General features: G+C 41.0%; 1 protein-coding gene across 1 annotated transcript in view; it reads left to right on the top strand.

The window, feature by feature from the left end:
- The window catches only part of slc8a2b (solute carrier family 8 member 2b), a gene marked incomplete at its 3' end in the record, with an annotated part of 79,563 nt that extends 64,016 nt beyond the window's left edge, over positions 1-15,547 (top strand). Inside the window, exons 11-15 of the mRNA XM_080429499.1 lie at positions 262-279; positions 6,748-6,872; positions 11,441-11,540; positions 14,739-15,017; positions 15,171-15,547. Coding sequence (XP_080285625.1) covers positions 262-279; positions 6,748-6,872; positions 11,441-11,540; positions 14,739-15,017; positions 15,171-15,547 — 899 coding nt within the window. The remainder of the gene's footprint in view (positions 1-261; positions 280-6,747; positions 6,873-11,440; positions 11,541-14,738; positions 15,018-15,170) is intronic.
- Between the last annotated feature and the right edge of the window lie 4,027 nt (positions 15,548-19,574).

Here is a 19,574-nt window from a genome sequence, read left to right as displayed (position 1 = left end):
CTCTCTCTCTCTGTGTGTGTGTGTGTGTGTGTGTGTGTGTGTGTGTGTGTGTGTGTGTGTGTGTGCGTGTGCGTGTGGGTGGGTGTGTGTGTGGGTGTCTAGTTTTATATTCATATTGGATGCTGAAATGTATTGCTGTTTTATTATCTTGTCGCTAACTGGCCGAAAGACTGTCACTGATATGATTGATATTTATTTCTCCCTCTCCTCCTTTCCTCCTCTCCTCCTCTCCTCCCCCGACTCCTTTTTCTCCCTCAACAGCTCTGCTTCTCAGCCAAGGTAAGGACATTTACACTTTACAACTATAACTTCCAGGGTATTAAAGCTTCACTCCAATCACATACCAACTAAAAAAACTGTTGACCTTGGTCCATATCAGTCGATTTGTGCAGTGGTTCTCAAAGAAGGGTCCTTGAGGGGATTCCATGGGGATGAACACAGGTAAAAAAAACACTTACCAGATAATAATAATAATAATAATAATAATAATAATTTAAACTGCAGCCATATCTATCGTGGATATTTTACACCACTGATGGTACACTGATGGTTTTATTCCAGACCACTGATAATGGCGTTTGTTTATCCCCACTTGGTCCAATAATATTGGCTCTGGCACATCACTGGCCTCTCTCTCTCACAGTCTCTTGTTTTTGGGATGAGATCAGCCTCATGTGTCACCCTCCATTTAAATCACAGCAGAGCCTCCCTGACACGAACACATAGAGAGCTCTGTGTTAATGGAATGGTTAGGAAATTAGTTCTGGCTTAATGAGCTCGGCACCTCGCACGCTACGGCGTGTAAAAAGACAGTTTTGCCTTCCTCCACCCCAGTGCTACATGAATCACAGTGGTGGAAAAAATACTGACTTTTTTTAACTTAAGTAAAACTATTAATACCGCAATGTAGAAGTACTCTGTTACAAGTAAAAATAACTGTGTTCAAAAATGTTACTTGATGTGTGTTTTATAATATAGGCTAATGATTTATATCTGCAAAGTAACTAGTAACTAAAGTTTTCAAATAATTGTAGTGCAGTAAAAGTACAATATTTGCCTCTGAGATGTAGTGGAGTAGAAGTAAAAGTATTGCAAATTGGAAATACTCCAGTAAAGTAAAAAGAAATCCTCAAAAGTGTACTTATAAGTACAGTACTTGAGTAAATGTACTTAGTTACTTTACACCACTGGTGAATCACGACGTATTTGCAGCCTTTCTGACATAAACGAAGTAGTGACTTTCACCCACATGAACCGTAGTGTCCCTATTATGGGCACGTCGTATTAGGTGAACATTCGGTGAAAATAGGCAAACATTCAGCAAAAATAACAAGACCTACCAGCTCACAGCACAGTGCTATAGAGTTTTACGTTGATAAGGAGTGGATTGTATCATATCTGAACTGCCATTTGGTTACTTTGTATTCCGAGATAGAGCAGGAGATTAAATGGGAGGACGTTCTCATGAGCCGTGACAAATGAGAGAGAAACAGATGAGTTTTGGCAAAAAATAACTCATTCATTAGGATCTAAGCCAAACATTATGAACTAAAGTGCAGTGGGGTGTGTCAGATTATCATCCATTTATGTGGAAATACCTCTTGGATGTGTCGTATATGGTCCCATTTGATCAGACAAGAAAAACACTATTCCATAACTATTCCCTAAGTGCAAGAATGAGAAGCATCCAGTTTGAATCCAGAAATGTATTTATTTCCATAAACGTGACACCTGCGTTGTCAATCCACAGAGTGTACCTGAATCACCAAAACATTGCACTTTATACAGACAGACATTTGACATAGGACCTCCTCCCAGTCCTCCTTCTTGACCACTCACAAACTAGCTTTTAGAAACAAAAGGCTTCTTGGGCCAGCCTTCTCAATCGGCACAAGAAATTTGCATCTTGACTTGGTTTAAGCTGGCTCCAGACCAGACCGATTTTGGGCCGACTTGGCGTCGGGAAGCGTCGTATATAGTCGTCCAGTCGGTTAGGGGTCCGTCGGGGGGTCCGTCGGGACCTTTTCGGCCGACCCAGAGCCGACCGAACATGTTCAGCTTTTTGGCCGACTGGTAGAGCCATGGGGTGGTGAAGACGTGACAACAAAGGGCTGTCGGTGTTGCCAGATTATGTGAGAGAAACAAGCGACCATGTCTATGAAAACCTACATTCACTGTTTCTCGTTGTCGCCCCCAGAGAGAGAGATTGATTGATTTGACCTACTTTTGCGCTGTGGTGATGACGTAATTTATTGGGAGCAGGTGTGTAAGATGCCATTAGTATAAACATTTTAATTGGCTTTCATATACTCTTAATATATTTTTTTCAAATTAGATTTGGCCTTATAGATCGAAATGTGCTCGGTTTTGGCTATTTTCTGGGTGTTAATTTCAATAAATTAATTAATGTATTTATTTTTGATTATTCGAATAACCGTTTTCAAAAATGTTGTGTCAGCAGTGGTGGAAAAAGTACTCAAATGTTTTACTTGAGTAAAAGTATCAATGCAATAGATGTACTCTGAGTCTGTTACAAGTAAAAGTCCGGAATTCAACATTTTCTTGAGTAAAAGTACTAAAGTATTGGTATAAAAATGTACTTAAAGTACCAAAAGTAAAAGTACTAAAATGTTTGAAAATAGCAGATCTACAAGCTCAGAACGTGTGCATCGCAACACGTTGTGAGCTTGTAGATCTGCTATTTTCAAATAGAAAAAACGCTGGGAACATCAGGGAAACAAGCCCAAAGTCGCTTATAATAAGCAGACCTGGCAACGCACAGCAGAGGGCACTGTTTTTCCTTTTTTTTTGGCCTTTGGTTCCCAGATTAGCATCTCAATGGGGCAAGTCGGCTGACAGACTAAATGCCCACTTTTGCCAACCAAATACCAGTCTGTTGCAGTCTGAAGTAGTCTGAAATAGTCTGAACGAGTCTGTTTGGTCTGGAGCCAGCTTAAGACATGTGACAATTTATTTTATCCCTTATCTATAAAACTATACTTTTACACAAGCTCATATTATGAAATCTTTGTTTAACATCTTATTAGCTTCAAATTAAGTCCACACACATTATACATTCACAATTGCAAACAGCAGTTAGAAATACAATGAGTCAACAAAGACAACAGTTACTTTAAGACAGAATATTTTCCTTAAATGACATTTCTCTTTGTTAACAACACAAGTCATAGTTATCCAGACTTTAATCATTTTAACTACACACTTAAGACCTAAGAAAGAAGAATAACCAAAGTGTATATATTTTACTGTCATCTTGACCTGGCTTCCAATCATTCACTACACATTTCCTGTCTGTAGCTGATCGGCCCAGGAACGAACAATGATTACTCTGATTAGTTTAAATGAATACAAAAGCCTTCTTCTGATAATCAAGACAAGACAGAGGGTGTCAATGCCTCTGAACCAAGAAACAAAAGGTTTATCAAAAACGACTGTTGTGCCTCTCACCTCTTACCTGGACTCTACAATGGCCAGGAACTCTGAACTGATTGCATTACAGCTGAGCCCACACAAAGGTCTCTCCCAGTACTCAGTTCTAAGTACAAACCCTCAAGTATTTGACCAATTAAATGGAATATCATGGAAATATGCTTGAAACGATACTTTTAGTCCTGGATATACCATAGATGGAAAGCTCGTAGCGCGGCACAGATGAGCTTGTAGATTCGGTATTTTTTGAATAGCCAAGGAAATGTAAAAATGACACAGATGTGTTTAATGTGTGTCTTAATGGGTGAAAAGTGAATATCTGTGTATGATTGCATGCACTGACCACCCCCCCCCCCCCCCCCCCCCCAGCGGGGGGGCTCTGTGGGTCCTCCCTCAGAAACCTTTTTTTAACATAGTAGATGTAATTTCCTGTGTTCTTGGGAAATTGGGGAGTTTAATACCAAATCAAGGAGGAATCAGAAGGAGTCCAGAAAGAGATGTGGTCAAAATCAAAGAGACTCCTGGAGGAATCCAGGAGGGTTGGCAGAAGGTTGAATTTAGAGGCAGAAATCAAGGGAAAGTGCTCAGAGACCTCTACATAAATACAGCTGAAATGTTGAAAAATGATGACATCCCGGTATACCGTATAGACTCGTAATAGGCAGAGAACGGGAGAATGGGGGCTGGGTAGATCGTCCGTCCGGTGATGGTTTTAAAATATGGATACTGAGCTTTCACTCTGAATGACAGCAGGCTGGTACAGCTCAGGAAGACAGAGTATGTCTGTGTCTTTTTCTCTAGAGATACATCTACCTGCTCCCTGTCGCCCATACACACATGCTTGCTCTCGCGTGTGCGCCCGCGCGCGCGCGCGCACACACACACACACACACACACACACACACACACACACACACACACACACACACACACACACACACACACACACAATGTTTTCCTTCTCTGCACATTTCATACTGCCTCCAACTGTCTTCTCTGTCTCTTGATCTTATGTTTTAGCTGAAAGGTTGACAGTATGAAAAAAAAGGTATACTAACATGAACATAGAGAAGGCCTGGGGTTCCACCAGAGCTGTTTTTGCATCTTTCAGTCCAGTCAAGTCAAGTTTGAAGTCCTGAGGAGTCACGCCTTATAAGTCTCAAGTCTCCAGCTATGCCCATCTCCATAATAAAACATCCATCCCAGCTTGGCAGTGCCCAGCCAGTAACCAAGTTTAGTCCAAAGAAATGCTACAGAATGGCAAGGCAGAATTGTGCACAATAGCAGTAGGCTAAACTACAGTATAGGCCTGTGATGGTGATACATTTAAAGTTGCACTGTACTTTGAATAAGCCAGCACTCCGGGTTTTACGCGGGTCAGATTTCTTTGGGCTATTCAAAAATAGCAGATCTACAAGCTCATAGCGCGGCAGCGAGTGCCGCACCATGAGGTTCTAGATCTGCTATTTTTGAAAAAAGAATGCGAAAAATTTAGCAAATCTTTGAATATGTATATTGTTTTACTGTAAAGCGAATAAAATATTTTGAGGTGGGGGTCAAAATACTTATCATTTTGGGGGTCCTTTGACATGAGAAAAGTTTGAGAACCACTGATATTATAGCAGCATAAAAAAAATGTTAGGATTTAGAAGACATTTGTAGAATCCACAGAAGCAACGATTTGAGTTACACATTGGCTTTAAAAAATATATATATAAAAGATTTGCCAAAAATGTCACGATTAAAAAATAAAATAAAATTTGAATAGCCAAAGATTGAATAGCCAAATAAATCTAAAAATGACACAGATTCTTTCCCGGTCTAAATGGGTTAAAGCAATCAAGTCGCAAATAAGTCTTGTAGCAGAGGAGTCCAAGTTAAGTCTCTGAAGTCCCTGATTTTGGCAGCTTAATCCCATCTCAAGCGTACAGCTCTACATTCGGTTGGTGTGAAATTGTTTTCTGAGGTCATTTGGGGTTTTAGAGAATGTGAACTGCTGGACCTTAAACACCATCTCTTAGAGACCTCTTAGAATATTAATATGGCTGCGCTTCTTTTCTATTAATTTAAGATGAACTGTAATTGGTGTATATAGCTGCTGCTGGTCGTTTTGGCAGTAGATCGATAGCACAATCCACACTGCGTATCGATATTAATTCCCCTGCTACTCCATGCAGACAGACTCACAAATGGCTCTGGGTGCTATCTCTTTTAACCCATTTTAAAGATGTCTTTGGGCAATTTATATAGAAAAATCGTGAAAATGTGTGCAAATCTTTGAATATATATTTTTCAAAGCCAACATTTGTAACTCAAATCTTTGCTTCTGGGGGATTCTACAAATGTCTTCTAAATCCTAACAGATTTTTGAAAAAAACGTATGTCGCTACAATATCAGTGGTCCTTAAACTGTTTCATGTATTTGGCCGCGGACCCCCATATCAAAATATTTTGTTCCAGGGACCCCCCAGAAGCAAAGATTTGAGTAAAATATATATATATATATATAAATATCTTAAAGGGTTAAGCCCTCTATACAGATGGCATAAGGTTCACCGTGGGGCCATAAAGGAAGTTACTTCAATATTATGAGGACACTCTAGATGTAGTATTTTAAGAGCCCAGTGGAGGGAGAGATGGTAGCATGTCTTTCGCCGTGTCCATCCTGAAACACTGTCCGGTCACTCTCTGGTGTGTCTAAATAAAAACTATTTCGTTCATGTTCACGGCAAAGATCTGTTTAAATTATTTGTTCTAATGATTCGTTCATGTCTAGTGAAAAACAGCTCAACTCGCACAGCCCATCCTCCCGTCCTGTGTACGGGGAGGGCGTGAACGAAAGCGCGAATGTAACAGTTTCAGGAAGTGAACGAGTTCGTTCACGTTCACGGCAATGAACTTAGTTCTTTTGAACGAATCGATCATGAACGCCCCATCACTATACCTAGACAATAGACATATGCTCCAGCTTTCATCTCCCCATGCTCTTTGTCTACTCAGCATGAGCGCACACACACTCTCTCTCTCTCTCTCTCTCTCTCTCTCTCTCTCTCTCTCTCTCTCTCTCTCTCTCTCTCTCTCTCTCTCTCTCTCTCTCTCTCTCTCTGCACACAAGCTAAATACAGCTCAAGATAAAATGCTGATTAAAGCTTGATTATTGATAAAGTGATGACCTGAAAATATCTATCTATGTGCCATGTGCTAGAGTCTCTCTCTCAATCTCTCTCTCTCTCTCCCTCTCTCTGTCTCTCTCTCTCTCTCTCTCTCTCTCTCTCTCTCTCTCTCTCCTCCCTGCAGAAGGAGCAGACGGCCAGCTGAGCGCTGAGGAGGAGGAGGCCAGGAGGATAGCTGAGATGGGGAAGCCCATCCTGGGAGAGCACAGCAGACTGGAGGTGGTCATCGAGGAGTCCTATGAGTTCAAGGTATTACCGTAGATTCATTCATTAAACCAGTGGCTCCCCAATAGATTCATTCATTAAACCAGTGGCTCCCCAATAAATTCATTCATTAAACCAGTGGCTCCCCAATAGATTCATTCATTAAACCAGTGGCTCCCCAATAGATTCATTCATTAAACCAGTGGCTCCCCAATAGATTCATTCATTAAACCAGTGGCTCCCCAATAGATTCATTCATTAAACCAGTGGCTCCCCAATAGATTCATTCATTAAACCAGTGGCTCCCCAATAGATTCATTCAGGGCCTAAATTAACCCACTTCCAGAGCGTTGTTTGTGGTTCACAGTTATCGACTGGACTCTCTCTCTCCCAGACCGCTAGCAATTGTATATAAAATCTTGTAAAGTAAAGTGTTCCCCTTTAACACATTAAGACCGGGAACGCATCTGTGTGACCACTTTAACCATTATTTTATACTTTGCGCTATTCAAAAATTGCAGATCTACAAGCTCATAGCGCGGCACCGAGTGCCGCGCTATGAGCTTGTAGATCTGCTATTTTTGAAAAATTTTGTGAATTTGGGCAAATCTTTGAATATTTTAAAATTAACATGTTTAACTCAAATCTTTGCTTCTTGGGGGTCCCTGGAACAACATATTTTCAGATGGGGGTCTGCGGCAAAATACGTATCATTTTGGGGTCCATGACATGAAAATGTTTGGGAACCACTGATTATAGCAACATACATTTTAGTATAGAAGACATTTGTAGGACCCCCAGAAGCACTGTCAGAAGTACTGTCAGTACGAAAAATATGCAGTGCTTTTCTGGTCACTTTATACACGCGTCCTCCATTATGGCGTTTCACATTCTTTCCTTCCCCATGTCCCCGCAGTGGTGGAAAAAGTACTCACATGTTTTACTTAAATAAAAGTAGCAATACTGCAATGTAGAAATACTCTGAAAGGGCGCGCTCTCACCAAAAGTTGGCTGGCCGCTGTTAAACGCAGGTTGTGCGCGGCCACAGTTTTTTGCAGCCAGCGGATTCTAAAAAAACGCTGTGACGCACCTGTCACTCACATTCAAGACCGTCCCCGTAGCCCGCACCGCCTTCTGCCTTGAGCACCATGTTGCTTCCTGAGTCTTGGGACGGTCCGCCTTCGACTCACCCGATTGGACAGAGGGAGAAAATCAGCTCCTGCCTCCAGCAGTTTTATGCTTCCAATGGACAAGTCGCGTAGAGCGGATAAACGCAAAATCCGCTCTTGCGTGAATCCACGCATTTACATTGACAATGCATTGGCAGATTCTGCCCCAGAGGTAAAATAAAAGTGCAGTGAGAGCGCGCCCTAACGGACTATTTTTATATTGCAGTATTGATAATTTAAGAAAAACATTTGAGTACTTTTTCCACCACTGGTTGCTGGTCAGGTTACGTAACTTTACTCCATTATATACCCTTTCACACACCCCTTGTACCAATTAGTTTGAATTATTCAAATTATTCAAATTATTCAAAATATGAGTTGCATCTGATACAGTGCATCACCTCGCCCAGGGCATGCAAAAATCAAACCCTCCTAGGCTTTGGTGCAATTTATGCAGCCTGTGTATTTTAATTTAGCAAAGCAAATACCATCCGCTTTTGGCTCTGATTGGCATCTTTACATACCTCCATTCTAAAAAGGTTCACTCAACCCATTGAGACCTGAAGCCGATAAAAAAAAAAGTCTTCTGAATCCAAACAGTTTTCTGATTAACGTATGTTTCTATATCAGTGGTTCTCAAACTTTTTCATGTCAAGGACCCCCAAAATCAGAGCCGTCTGGGAGCAATGCGGGGCCCTGTGCGAAGTCGCGCGCGCGTGCGCGCCCCCATCCCCGCGCGCGCGCGATTTTTTGGCGGTTTTGGGCGAATATTTCCGAGTTTTTGGTGGTTATTTGCGGTTATTTCTCGGTATAACTCTTACTAAACGTGAATCTGTTCACTAAAAAAAAAAATTATAATAATAATTTTTTTTTCGTTTTTTTTGCGGGGCTCCCCCAAGCGCGGGGCCCTGTGCGACCGCACCGTTCGCACTACCCTTCCTGCGGCCCTGCCCAAAATGATATGTATTTTGCCGCCGCCCCCCCCCATCTCAAAAGATTTAGTTCCAGGGGACCCCATGAAGCAAAGATTTGAGTTAAAAATGTTTGCTTTAAAAAATATATGTATATTCAAAGATTTGCATACATTTTCACGATAAAAAAAAATAAATAGCAGATCTACAAGGCTCGCTATGAGCTAGTAGATCTGCTATTTTTGAATACTAGCCCAAAGTATAAAATAATGGTTAAAGTGACACAGAAGCTTTCCCGGTTTTAATGGGTTGAACACATGAAGAGAGTGGATCGCTTTGTTTACTAGTTTAGTCTTTGAAATGTACAAGAATGTCAACATTCTCGCCTAATTAGACATCAGAGACATGGATGGTTAATCAGAGAAGCCTTCAACATCCCCTGTGTGCGCCGCGGTGGTCTTCTTTGTTGAATTAATCAGGTGTTCCGTGTTCCTCCCTCCATTAGCTCCTATAGGGAGGTTTATGCACCGACGGGGCTACTCATAATGATTTAACCCATTGAAACCGCGGGAACGCATCTGTGTAACCACTTTAACCATCATCTTATACTTTGGGCTATTCAAAAATAGCAGATCGGTGCCGCGCTATGAGCTTGTAGATCTGCTATTTTAGAAAAATCGTGAAAATGTGTGCAAATCTTTGAATATATATATATAAATTTTTAACTCAAATATTTGCTTCTGGGGGTCCCCGGAACAACATAGTTTGAGATGGGGGTCCGCGGCCAAATACATATCATTTTGGGGGTCTTTGACATGGAAAAAGTTGGAGCACAGCTGATATAGCAACAATAGTATTTCAGAAAAATGACATTTGTTGAGATATTTGACAGAACAAATGTTCGCTTTAAAAAACAAATATTAAAAGATTTGCACAACTTTTCAAGATTTTTAAAAAAAACAGCAGATCTACAAGCTCATAGCGCGGCACCGAGTGCCGCGCTATGAGCTTGTAGATCTGCTGTATCTCGTTTAATTAAAGTAAATAATGCACCTGCGGCGAGGAAGCAGGATAAGACAAGAGAGGACGCAAATGAACAAAACAACTGCAAATGAACAAACTAAAAGATGAGAGCAGCTCCCTCTTTTCTATTCATCTACCTCTCCTTTCACTGCTCTCCCCTCTTTCCGTCGTTCTATCTGTGTGTGTGCGCGTGTGTGTGTGTGTGTGTGTGTGTGTGCGTGTGCGTGTGCGTGTGCGTGTGCGTGTGCGTGTGCGTGTAGAAGTCCGGAATTCAACATTTACTTGAATAAAAGTACAAAAGTATTGGTATCAAAATGTACTTAAAGTACCGAAAGTAAAAGTACTAGAATGTTTGAAAATAGCAGATACAAGTTGTGCGACGCGTTGTGAACTTGTAGATCGGCTGTTTTCAAATAGCCTATGTATAAAATAGGGCTAAAGTGGTTAATGTATGGTTTATCCGCCTATAATTCCACAAACCTCTGAGACCAAACCGCGACGGGACACGCAATAACCCCACGTTTGCAACTACTTTTGCCTGCGCACTTCACCGGGTATGGACTAGTTATATAATAATTGATGGCAAAGTAACTAGTAACTAAAGTTTTCAAATAATTGTAGTGGAGTAAAAGTACAATAGTTGCCTCTGAGATGTAGTGGAGTAGAAATAAAAGTACTGACAATTGGAAATACTCCAATAAAGTAAAAATACCTCAAAATTGTACTTAAGTACAGTACTTGAGTACATGTACTTACTTACTTTACTAGGTACACTAGGTGTGCGCGTGCGTGCGCGCGTGTGAGTGTAATAAAATGCAACATCCCTGTCCCAAGTCTATTGACCCATTGTTGCAATAAAATGAGCTCTGTCTCATATGATTTGTGGACTCACAGAGCTGAGTCGGGGCAATAATGCAGTTCAGGGTGATTGACGCCCACTTTTAGTACCTACAGATCAATGTCAGTGGATTGAAAAGCTCTCATTGCCAAAGCACAAATAGGAGGATACAATCTGTTGAATTAAATCACATATGAAATATGAATGCAATGCATATTTCATTGAGATTAGATGTACAGTATATGGTGTGGGGGATGGTGGAACATCATCATTATGATTTATGGTTTATGTCTGTGTGTGATACTTGGGCATTTGTATACAATATGTGCAGTATGAGGTTGAACTTTTAGAAATATGGCACACTTCTTTTTTTTCCTTCCCTTTTTAGTCATTAAAGGGATAGTTCACCCCACACTTTTTTCCTATCGATTAGTCACCACTTAGTTACTTTCCACCACTGCCCATCTGTCATCTTGGCATAATGTGACAGCAGGATGCTACGAGTTGCATCATCATGTTGACTCAGTGGAAGACTCCCCATCTGAAGAAAGCGATGGTGACATTCTAATGAGGCCTCGTTAGTGGCTCCGTCTCGTCTTAATTAACTTGTCATATAGGTCCTGCGCTCTGTTTGCTCGCTGATTAATGGTGTTGTGCTTTTTTGATTGGCAGAGCACGGTGGACAAGCTCATCAAAAAGACCAACCTGGCACTGGTTATTGGCACCCACTCCTGGAGGGAGCAGTTTGTGGAAGCTGTCACTGTCAGCGCAGGTGAGGAGCGGGGTGTGTGTGTGCGTGTGCGTGTGTGTGCGTGTGTGTGCGTGCGCGTGCATGTGCGCGTGTGCGTGTGTGACTCGTAAGTTGTTGTTTTTTTTGTTTCACTTTCACTTTGAGAGTGTACAAATGGATAAATAGGTAACAAAGTAACACATTAGCCCTATAAGCCTTTTTAAATTAAATTCTATCTCTCATGGCTAAAGCATTCCATTTCAGTCAAACATTGTGGAGTGTTTGGCTGTGCACCTCATTAGAAGCTCTGCATTTACAATCTCTTCATTGATCGAGGTCAAGGTGGTACTTAAATCTAGAAAGAAATCACAAATTTACTCTCTACTTTTTTGTTGTTGTTGTTTTGCCATACTGACATTCACAACGTTTTTGAAGTAGATACTAGACATCCTTTCTTCCCCACTGATCCTTTGTTAATGAAACTCTATTACTACTGCCCTTAAGATACAAACTTTCATCCCTCTAGTTTCTTTTTTATCTTTTTTTTTTGCCGTAGGCTACAGCTATTTGCATCTTTTTAGAAGTAGATGTCATCCCACTGATCTTTTGTGAAGGAAACTCTATTACTACTGCCCTTCAGATGCAATCTTTCATCTTCTTGTCTAGTCTGATATTGAACCAAGTAATTGCAAATCACATGCATGGATAATATGGAGTTGGTCCCCCCTTTCCTATAACATTTACCAGCTGTAACTTTGGGTCAGCCACTGATGGTGGCTGATTATTGCCCGGCTTGCATTTGATGTTCCAATTCATTCCAAAGGTGTTGGATAGGGTTAATGTCACGGCTCTATGTCAACGGGCCTGACAATTAAGGCCCGGCCCTAGTAACTGGGCCCGAAAACACCCCAAAACCGAAAATGTGTCATTATGTGCGTAATGTCCTCAAAGTCACACATCCAACAAGCTTTGAACTTTGACCTTCCGTTCCAGAGATAATGGCCAAAACATATTGAAAACGGCCACTTTCACAGATTTTCGATCGCCGATTTTCGATTGAGTTTTGGACATTGTCGCCCGTTTGTCTTTAATAACACGGGCAAGGAAATAAAGTTCACTTTGAGCTGCATCCAACACTTACGTTTAGGCCGCTAGGGGCAGTTTAGTTTAGTTAGTTTTTTTCAGAGAACCCGAGGCTCGGCCCGGCCAATTAGCATAGATTTTGGGCCCGGCTCGGCCCGAAAAGGTCGGGTCGGGTAGGGTCGGGTTTGGGCAGAATTTGAGAACTCGAGTGTCAAGTTCTTCCCCGCTGATCTCAACAAACCATTTGTTTATGTAGAGGTGTGGGGGGCATGGGGCAGGAAATGTCCTTCTGCAAACTGTTGCCACCAAATTGGAAGCACACGATTGTCTAGATTGTCATTGTAGCTGTAGCATTGAGATTTCCATTCACTGGAACATCGATCAGTAATTAGAAACACTTAATAGAAAGAGTGTCCACTGACTTTTGGTCATAGTGAACATCCCTCTAAAATAAATATACTATATATCCCACGATACACACAATATACATTATGTGTCAGTTTTTTTTTAAAGATATTTCTTGGGGCTTTTTCTGCCTTTATTGATAGTACAGGAGATAGATCGGAAACACAGAGAGAGATGGGGAGAGACATGCAGCAGAGGTCGTTGGGATCGGGAGGCGAACCTGCGACGCGCTGTCAGGCATTAGAGCCTATGTATGGCATGCGCCTGGACCGCTAGGCCAGCGGGAGCTCCGTACGTCAGGTTGAAGTGCAGTGTCACCCGTAAAACCATAGCCCTGGGTAGAGTATTGGCTTCTGTGACTTGCTCACGTGTACTATCACAGTATCAGCTGTAATGCCATATTGCAGTGAATGAAACCAGCCCTTCAGCTGTGCTAACCGGCAACCTGTCTCTGAGAATTATACTATATCTGAAGTAATGGTGGGTCTTTGCCAGTTGGATCATTTGTTAATGCAAACTAATTAGTGAGGGGCAACAAGCCACCAAAGCTTTACCACCTTTTTTCCCCGGGTATACCATTCCTGTATTTTTAACCAATAATAAGCAGTGGTGGGGAAAGTACTCACATTTTCTACTTAAGTAAAAGTATCAATACTGCAGTATAGAAATACTCTGTTACAAGTAAAAGTCCGCAATTCAAAATGTACTTGAGTAAAAGTCCAAAAGTATTGGCATCAAAATGTTCTTAAAGTACCAAAAGTAGAAAGTACTTATTATGCAGAATATCCCATTTCAAGTCTTTCAAATGTATACAAATCTTTTTAAAATAGCAGATCTACAAGCTCACGATGTGTCGCATCGCAATATATATACAGGGCTGAAATGGTTAATGTATGTTTTGTAAATCTAAATCTGCAAAGTAACTAGTAACTAAAGATTTCAAATAATTGTAGTGGAGTAAAAGTACAATATTTGCCTCTGAGAAGTGGTGGAGTAGAAGTAAAAGTATCGGAAATTGGAAACACTCAAGTAAAGTACAAAATCTGAAAATTGTACTTAAGTATAGTACTTGAGTAACTGTACTTAGTTACTTTACACCACTGGCAATAAGTAAGTTATGAATTATAGGACACGCCTGTGTACTCTCTGAGCACATAATACCCTCACTCAGGCTGTCTCTCTGTCGTAATTAACCTTTGCAGGTTATACATGAATTTGTGATAGTAACAAGTAACAGTATTAAGAGCAAGAAAGTGGTCCTTGGATGATATGTCGTTTGCAATGCAAGCAGCGCCCCCTTGTGGACTGACAGGCTCATTGCCAACAGCAAACATTTCACAAAAATCTAAGTACTTTATGGCAGTGGTGGAAAAAGTATTCACATATTTTACTTAAGTATGCATTGTGAGCTTGTAGATCAGCTATTTTCAAATGGCCGAAATGTATACAGAGCTGAAGTGGTTAATATATGTTTTGTGATAATAATCCAAATAAGTAACTAGTAACTAAAGTTTTAAAATTATTGTAGTGGAGTAGGCTACAAGTAAAAGTATTGGAAATTAGAAACACTCAAGTAAATACCTCAAATTTTTACTTAAGTACAGCACTTGAGTAAATGTACTAAAGTATGTAATTAAGTAAGTAAAGAAGTTACTTTCCACCACTGCTTTATGGTTATTAAACTTGTCAAAGGGGCTCTATCCAAACGATCTATCCACAATGTCTCTCTCGCTCGTCTTTTCCTCCGTACAGGCGACGGAGACGACGACGACGACGAGGGCGGCGAGGCGCGCCACCCGTCCTGCTGCGACTACGTCATGCACTTCGTCACCGTCTTCTGGAAGGTTCTGTTCGCCTGCGTGCCGCCCACCGAGTACTGGAACGGCTGGGCCTGCTTCTGCGTCTCCATCAGCGTCATTGGCCTCCTGACAGCCGTCATAGGGGACCTGGCGTCCCACTTTGGCTGCACGGTGGGGCTCCGCGACAGCGTGACCGCCGTGGTGTTTGTCGCTCTGGGAACGTCCATTCCAGGTGATACTATAGTGCAGGGCCAGACTTTTATACAACGTGTTTGTGAGTGTGTGTGTGTGTGTGTGTGTGTGTGTGTGTGTGTGTGTCCACACGTTTACATGCTTACTCAATTCTGTTCTCTCTTTGCCCTTCGCTCTCTCTCTCCTCTCCCAGACACCTTTGCCAGTAAAGTAGCCGCCACACAGGATCAGCACGCGGACGCGTCGGTGGGGAACGTCACCGGCAGCAACGCCGTCAACGTGTTCCTGGGGATCGGCGTGGCTTGGTCAGTGGCCGCCGTCTACTGGAACATCCAGGGCAAACCGTTCCTGGTGGACCCGGGGTCGTTGGCCTTTTCCGTCACCCTGTTCACCATCTTTGCTTTCATCTGCATGGGCGTGCTCTTGTTTCGGCGACGCCCCTCCATTGGCGGAGAGCTGGGCGGTCCAAAATCGGCCCGCGTGCTGACATGCATGCTCTTTTTTGGCCTCTGGTTCCTATACATCCTCTTCTCCAGCCTGGAGGCCTACTGCCACATCGATGGCTTCTAGAATGAAATCACACCGCTACGTACACAGATATCTTGACCCTCGTACATGCGTCCATTGTTAGACACACCACATCTCATCTGTTTGGCAGCCTGAATATGTCCTATAGTCTTGAATCTGAAAAAAGATTACAGGCAGTCTTTACTACTGATATATGAATCCTGCAGACATGCTATGGCCACTGAGCCATTATACCTGTGTAAAAATGATTTGCATCTTGACGAAACACATAATTGATAACTGACATGGTCATGGACTCCGGAAGGCATTGGAAAGTGTTTGTGATGGAACAGAAATGTGAATACAAAGCAACGGTAGCAGAGACATTTTTTGAGGAGAAAGAAAATCTTGTAAAGTTGAAGTAAAATAGAGAGTAAGGAAGTTGTATGTAAGGAGTGATGTGATATTTTAGCAGCATGCCACCCAGATTGGCTTCACTGAAAGGGGTTGGGCCAAGTTGTGTTTTGAAGTTTTTACAGAGTGTCATCATTTTTATGTCCACCATGATTTCGTTTAGACCAGAAGGATCAGTCTACAATGGAAGGCGTCGTTCAAAAAGAAAGCAAGATTTTTACCAGAGAGGTGGAGGTGAAACAGATCTGCGGATACCAGACATGAAACAATAGAAGTAAATGGTTGATACAGAGAAAGCATCACCACCCACTTTCACTCAACACAAAAGGATTTTTGCAACTGCATACCCTCTCAGTCCCACTGGCCCCTCCCTTCTACTCACCTCTCATTGTTACAGCTTAACTTTTCTTGAATAAGGATGGAGCACCATTTGACCAACAAAAAAAAAGAAGAAGAAAGAAAAAAGAGTAGAATGTTTACAATGACAGAATCCAGTCTCAAAGTTCCATTATTGTTTACTGTGATGGACAAATGATACAATGGTGAAGGTCATCTGACATGGCATATATAGAGGGAAGCAGCTTTCCACACTGCGCTGTTAGTTTACATACTGTATAAGGGCGTAGATGTTCCTCTTTTCTATAGATACCAGAGTGATGCTATACCTGTGAAAAGGTCTGACGGGTTTGGAAAACTGGATCCACCACAATGCACATAGACTATATTGGCTACATATAACATGGAAAGACTCAGAGAGCACTCTCAGAGTCCGGTGAAAGAAGAAGAAAGAGCAGTCTATGGTACAACTGATCGATTTGGGGAGATTATTATCTGAAAGGGGGAGAACCACGTGACACGTGACCCTTTCTTGAAACACCTCCTACCCCTGACTTTGGTTTCACTGCCGGACGGTCTGGACTCTGGAGATCTCCCAAAATATGTTTGCATTTCTTGAAAATATTGAAAACGTTGCACATTTTTACGAGTGCTGGAGCTGTGCCTGAGTGTTGATAGATAACGATTTAGCTCTGTGCTGGAGGTGTAAATATGGTTTTATGTCTCACCTCACTGGCTTTACTCAGTGGTCAACTTGTGGTCCATCAAAGTGCGTTACTGTCCACTGAAGCCAGCAAAACAGCAGTCCCCTCCTCAGCTCTAGCTGAGGTAGTGATTTACAGTTGGGTGGTAATATATTACATATGTAATATTGTTACAACAATGATCTGGTCTGAACTGAAGTGAAAATGAAACAAAACACAACATATAGTGTAAATAGGTGATTACTTGATGGACATCATTAAAGGGAAAGCGGTAGTGAGATTGTAGATTATTTTTTCCTTGGGGGGGATTATAGAAAGCTAACATCATTTACAGATGTTGAATTAGTAGTTGAGAACAGATAACTTGAAATTGCAGCCTACAAATTATTATACATTCTTAATTTAGTGGCATATGCAATAGATTAGAGTAAAGTAAGGGATTACATTACAGATTACAATGTTGACCAGGTAATCAGTTATCTGCATTGGCTACATTTGAAAATTAATTGCACAGCCCTTGTACATAAACAGCTACTTTGAATAACACTGTAAACTGAACCTGTTTTCTGTGCAAAATAATAACTTGTAATCTAGTTTGACCCAATATGGAAAACCTAGGACAAAATCCACTATTGTTGTTTGGTAATTTTCCTTGAGGGGGCAGTATAGGCTCTCAGTGCATGCTTGTGCATTTTGTAACCAATCAACCAGTGTGATGGGTAGGTCAAAATAAGCAGTGGTGGAAAAAGTACTCAAATGTTTTACTTAAGTAAAAGTAAGTATCAATACTGCAATGTAGAAGTACTCTGTTACAAGTAAAAGTCCGGAATTCAAAATTTACTTGAGTAAAAGTACAAAAGTATTGGTATCAAAATGTACTTAAAGTACCAAAAGTAAACGTACAATTTTTTTTTAAAATAGCAGATCTACAAGCTCAGCTTAAGGTATAAAATAGGGCTGAAGTGATTAATGTATGTTTTATAATGTAATAATCTATATCTGCAAAGTAACTAGTAACTAAAGTTTTCAAATAATTGTAGTGGAGTAAAAGTACAATATTTGCCTCAGAGATGTAGTGGAGTAGAAGTAAAAGTATAGACAATTGGAAATACTCCGGTAAAGTAAAAGTACCATCAAATTTTTACTTAAGTACAGTACTTGAGTAAATGTACTTACTTACACCACTGAAAATAAGTCTCCTGTGATCACAAATATGTTTCCTATTTCCTTTCCTTCATTTATTCTATGTTAAGCCGAGGGGTAGTCATGACTCCACTGATGGATTATGGTATGTCAATATTTATACCTGTCTGGCAAGGTAGACATTTAGCCAAAATACATATTACCAACACTCCTGAGTTACCAGATACTGTGGGAAATAACTTAAAGACAAGAAAGGTCTACCAGTATCAACCAGTGTACATAAATACATCCCTCTGGTTATATATATTTGCTCAGTGGACAGTAAACTATCAATTATGACTTAATGGATGTGGATGTTTTCAATTCAATGCTCTATATATGTTTAGGAGAGAGGTAAGGAAAGAGAGTGTAAAGTGTTCTGTACAATATGATGGGTGGAAGTGACATACATGAATTGATCAAAATGGAGTAATTTGATTTAGTGGCGTCGGATCAGCAACTCAAAGTCTGAATCCTTCCTTTAGAAACATAAAGCATCTAAAAGGTTACTCTGGCAACCAGTAGTTTTACATTCATGCAGTCCAATTCAATGAGTTTAGTTTGTGATTAACAGTGTCTTATGACTTAGCAGTGAATTGATCATTTCACATGCACTTTCATCAACTCTGTTTTTATGATTATGTTTTTGTTAATTCCACCCTTCATAATGTGATCTGTTTGTAGCCTGATTTATGCTTTGGCAACGAAGTGTTGTGCAATTTGACGCTTGACATCAACAAAGCTTTGTCGCCGAAGCACAAATCAGGCCATCTGTGTTGCCGTTTGTTTAGAGAAAATCTACAATGTGATTTGTATAACTTTCCTAATGAGTCCCGTTTGGACCACATTGAACCTTTAGTTGTGTTGCACTCCTGTCAGTAACAAGCTAATACTGTGGCATGTGCTGAGAGAGTAATCTTTGTGATAATGTAGAAGCATTGTTATGGCATTGCTGGATTCGACAAATATGCGTAGAGGGTCAAAACAGTTAAATCACAGTGTTAGTTTACATTCAAGGGTTAAGCCTCAAAAGGCTATTATGTTGTAACTTTTAATCAAAAGTCCTGGTGATAGAATATCAATCTCCACCAAATTGATGTCGATACAGCATCATACCCATCCAATGCCTTATAAAAGACTAGTTAAAAATGCTAGTATTCAAGCTATCACATGTGCAACTGTACTGTATAACATCTGTACAACTGTAGTGTAGGCCTATGCTGTTATGTCTTCATATTGTTTGATATTGAGTTATGCTATAGATTGGGCACCAGGGGGCTAACAATTATTAGCGTGTGCAATGCCATAAGTGAAAATCTGAGAACTATGATATACACAGTGTTTACAGTGGTAAAGTTGACTGGGTGATCATGAGCTCAAGTGGCTTGTGTATCTGGGAATATCTCTTCACACCAACACATCTCTTGTTTTTAAATGTGTCGTCAATGGAAAAG

This window comes from Gymnoscopelus braueri (genome assembly GCF_963280865.1).
Source record: "Gymnoscopelus braueri genome assembly, chromosome: 5".
NCBI lineage: Eukaryota > Metazoa > Chordata > Actinopteri > Myctophiformes > Myctophidae > Gymnoscopelus > Gymnoscopelus braueri.
This window is presented reverse-complemented; position numbering and strand designations above follow the sequence as displayed.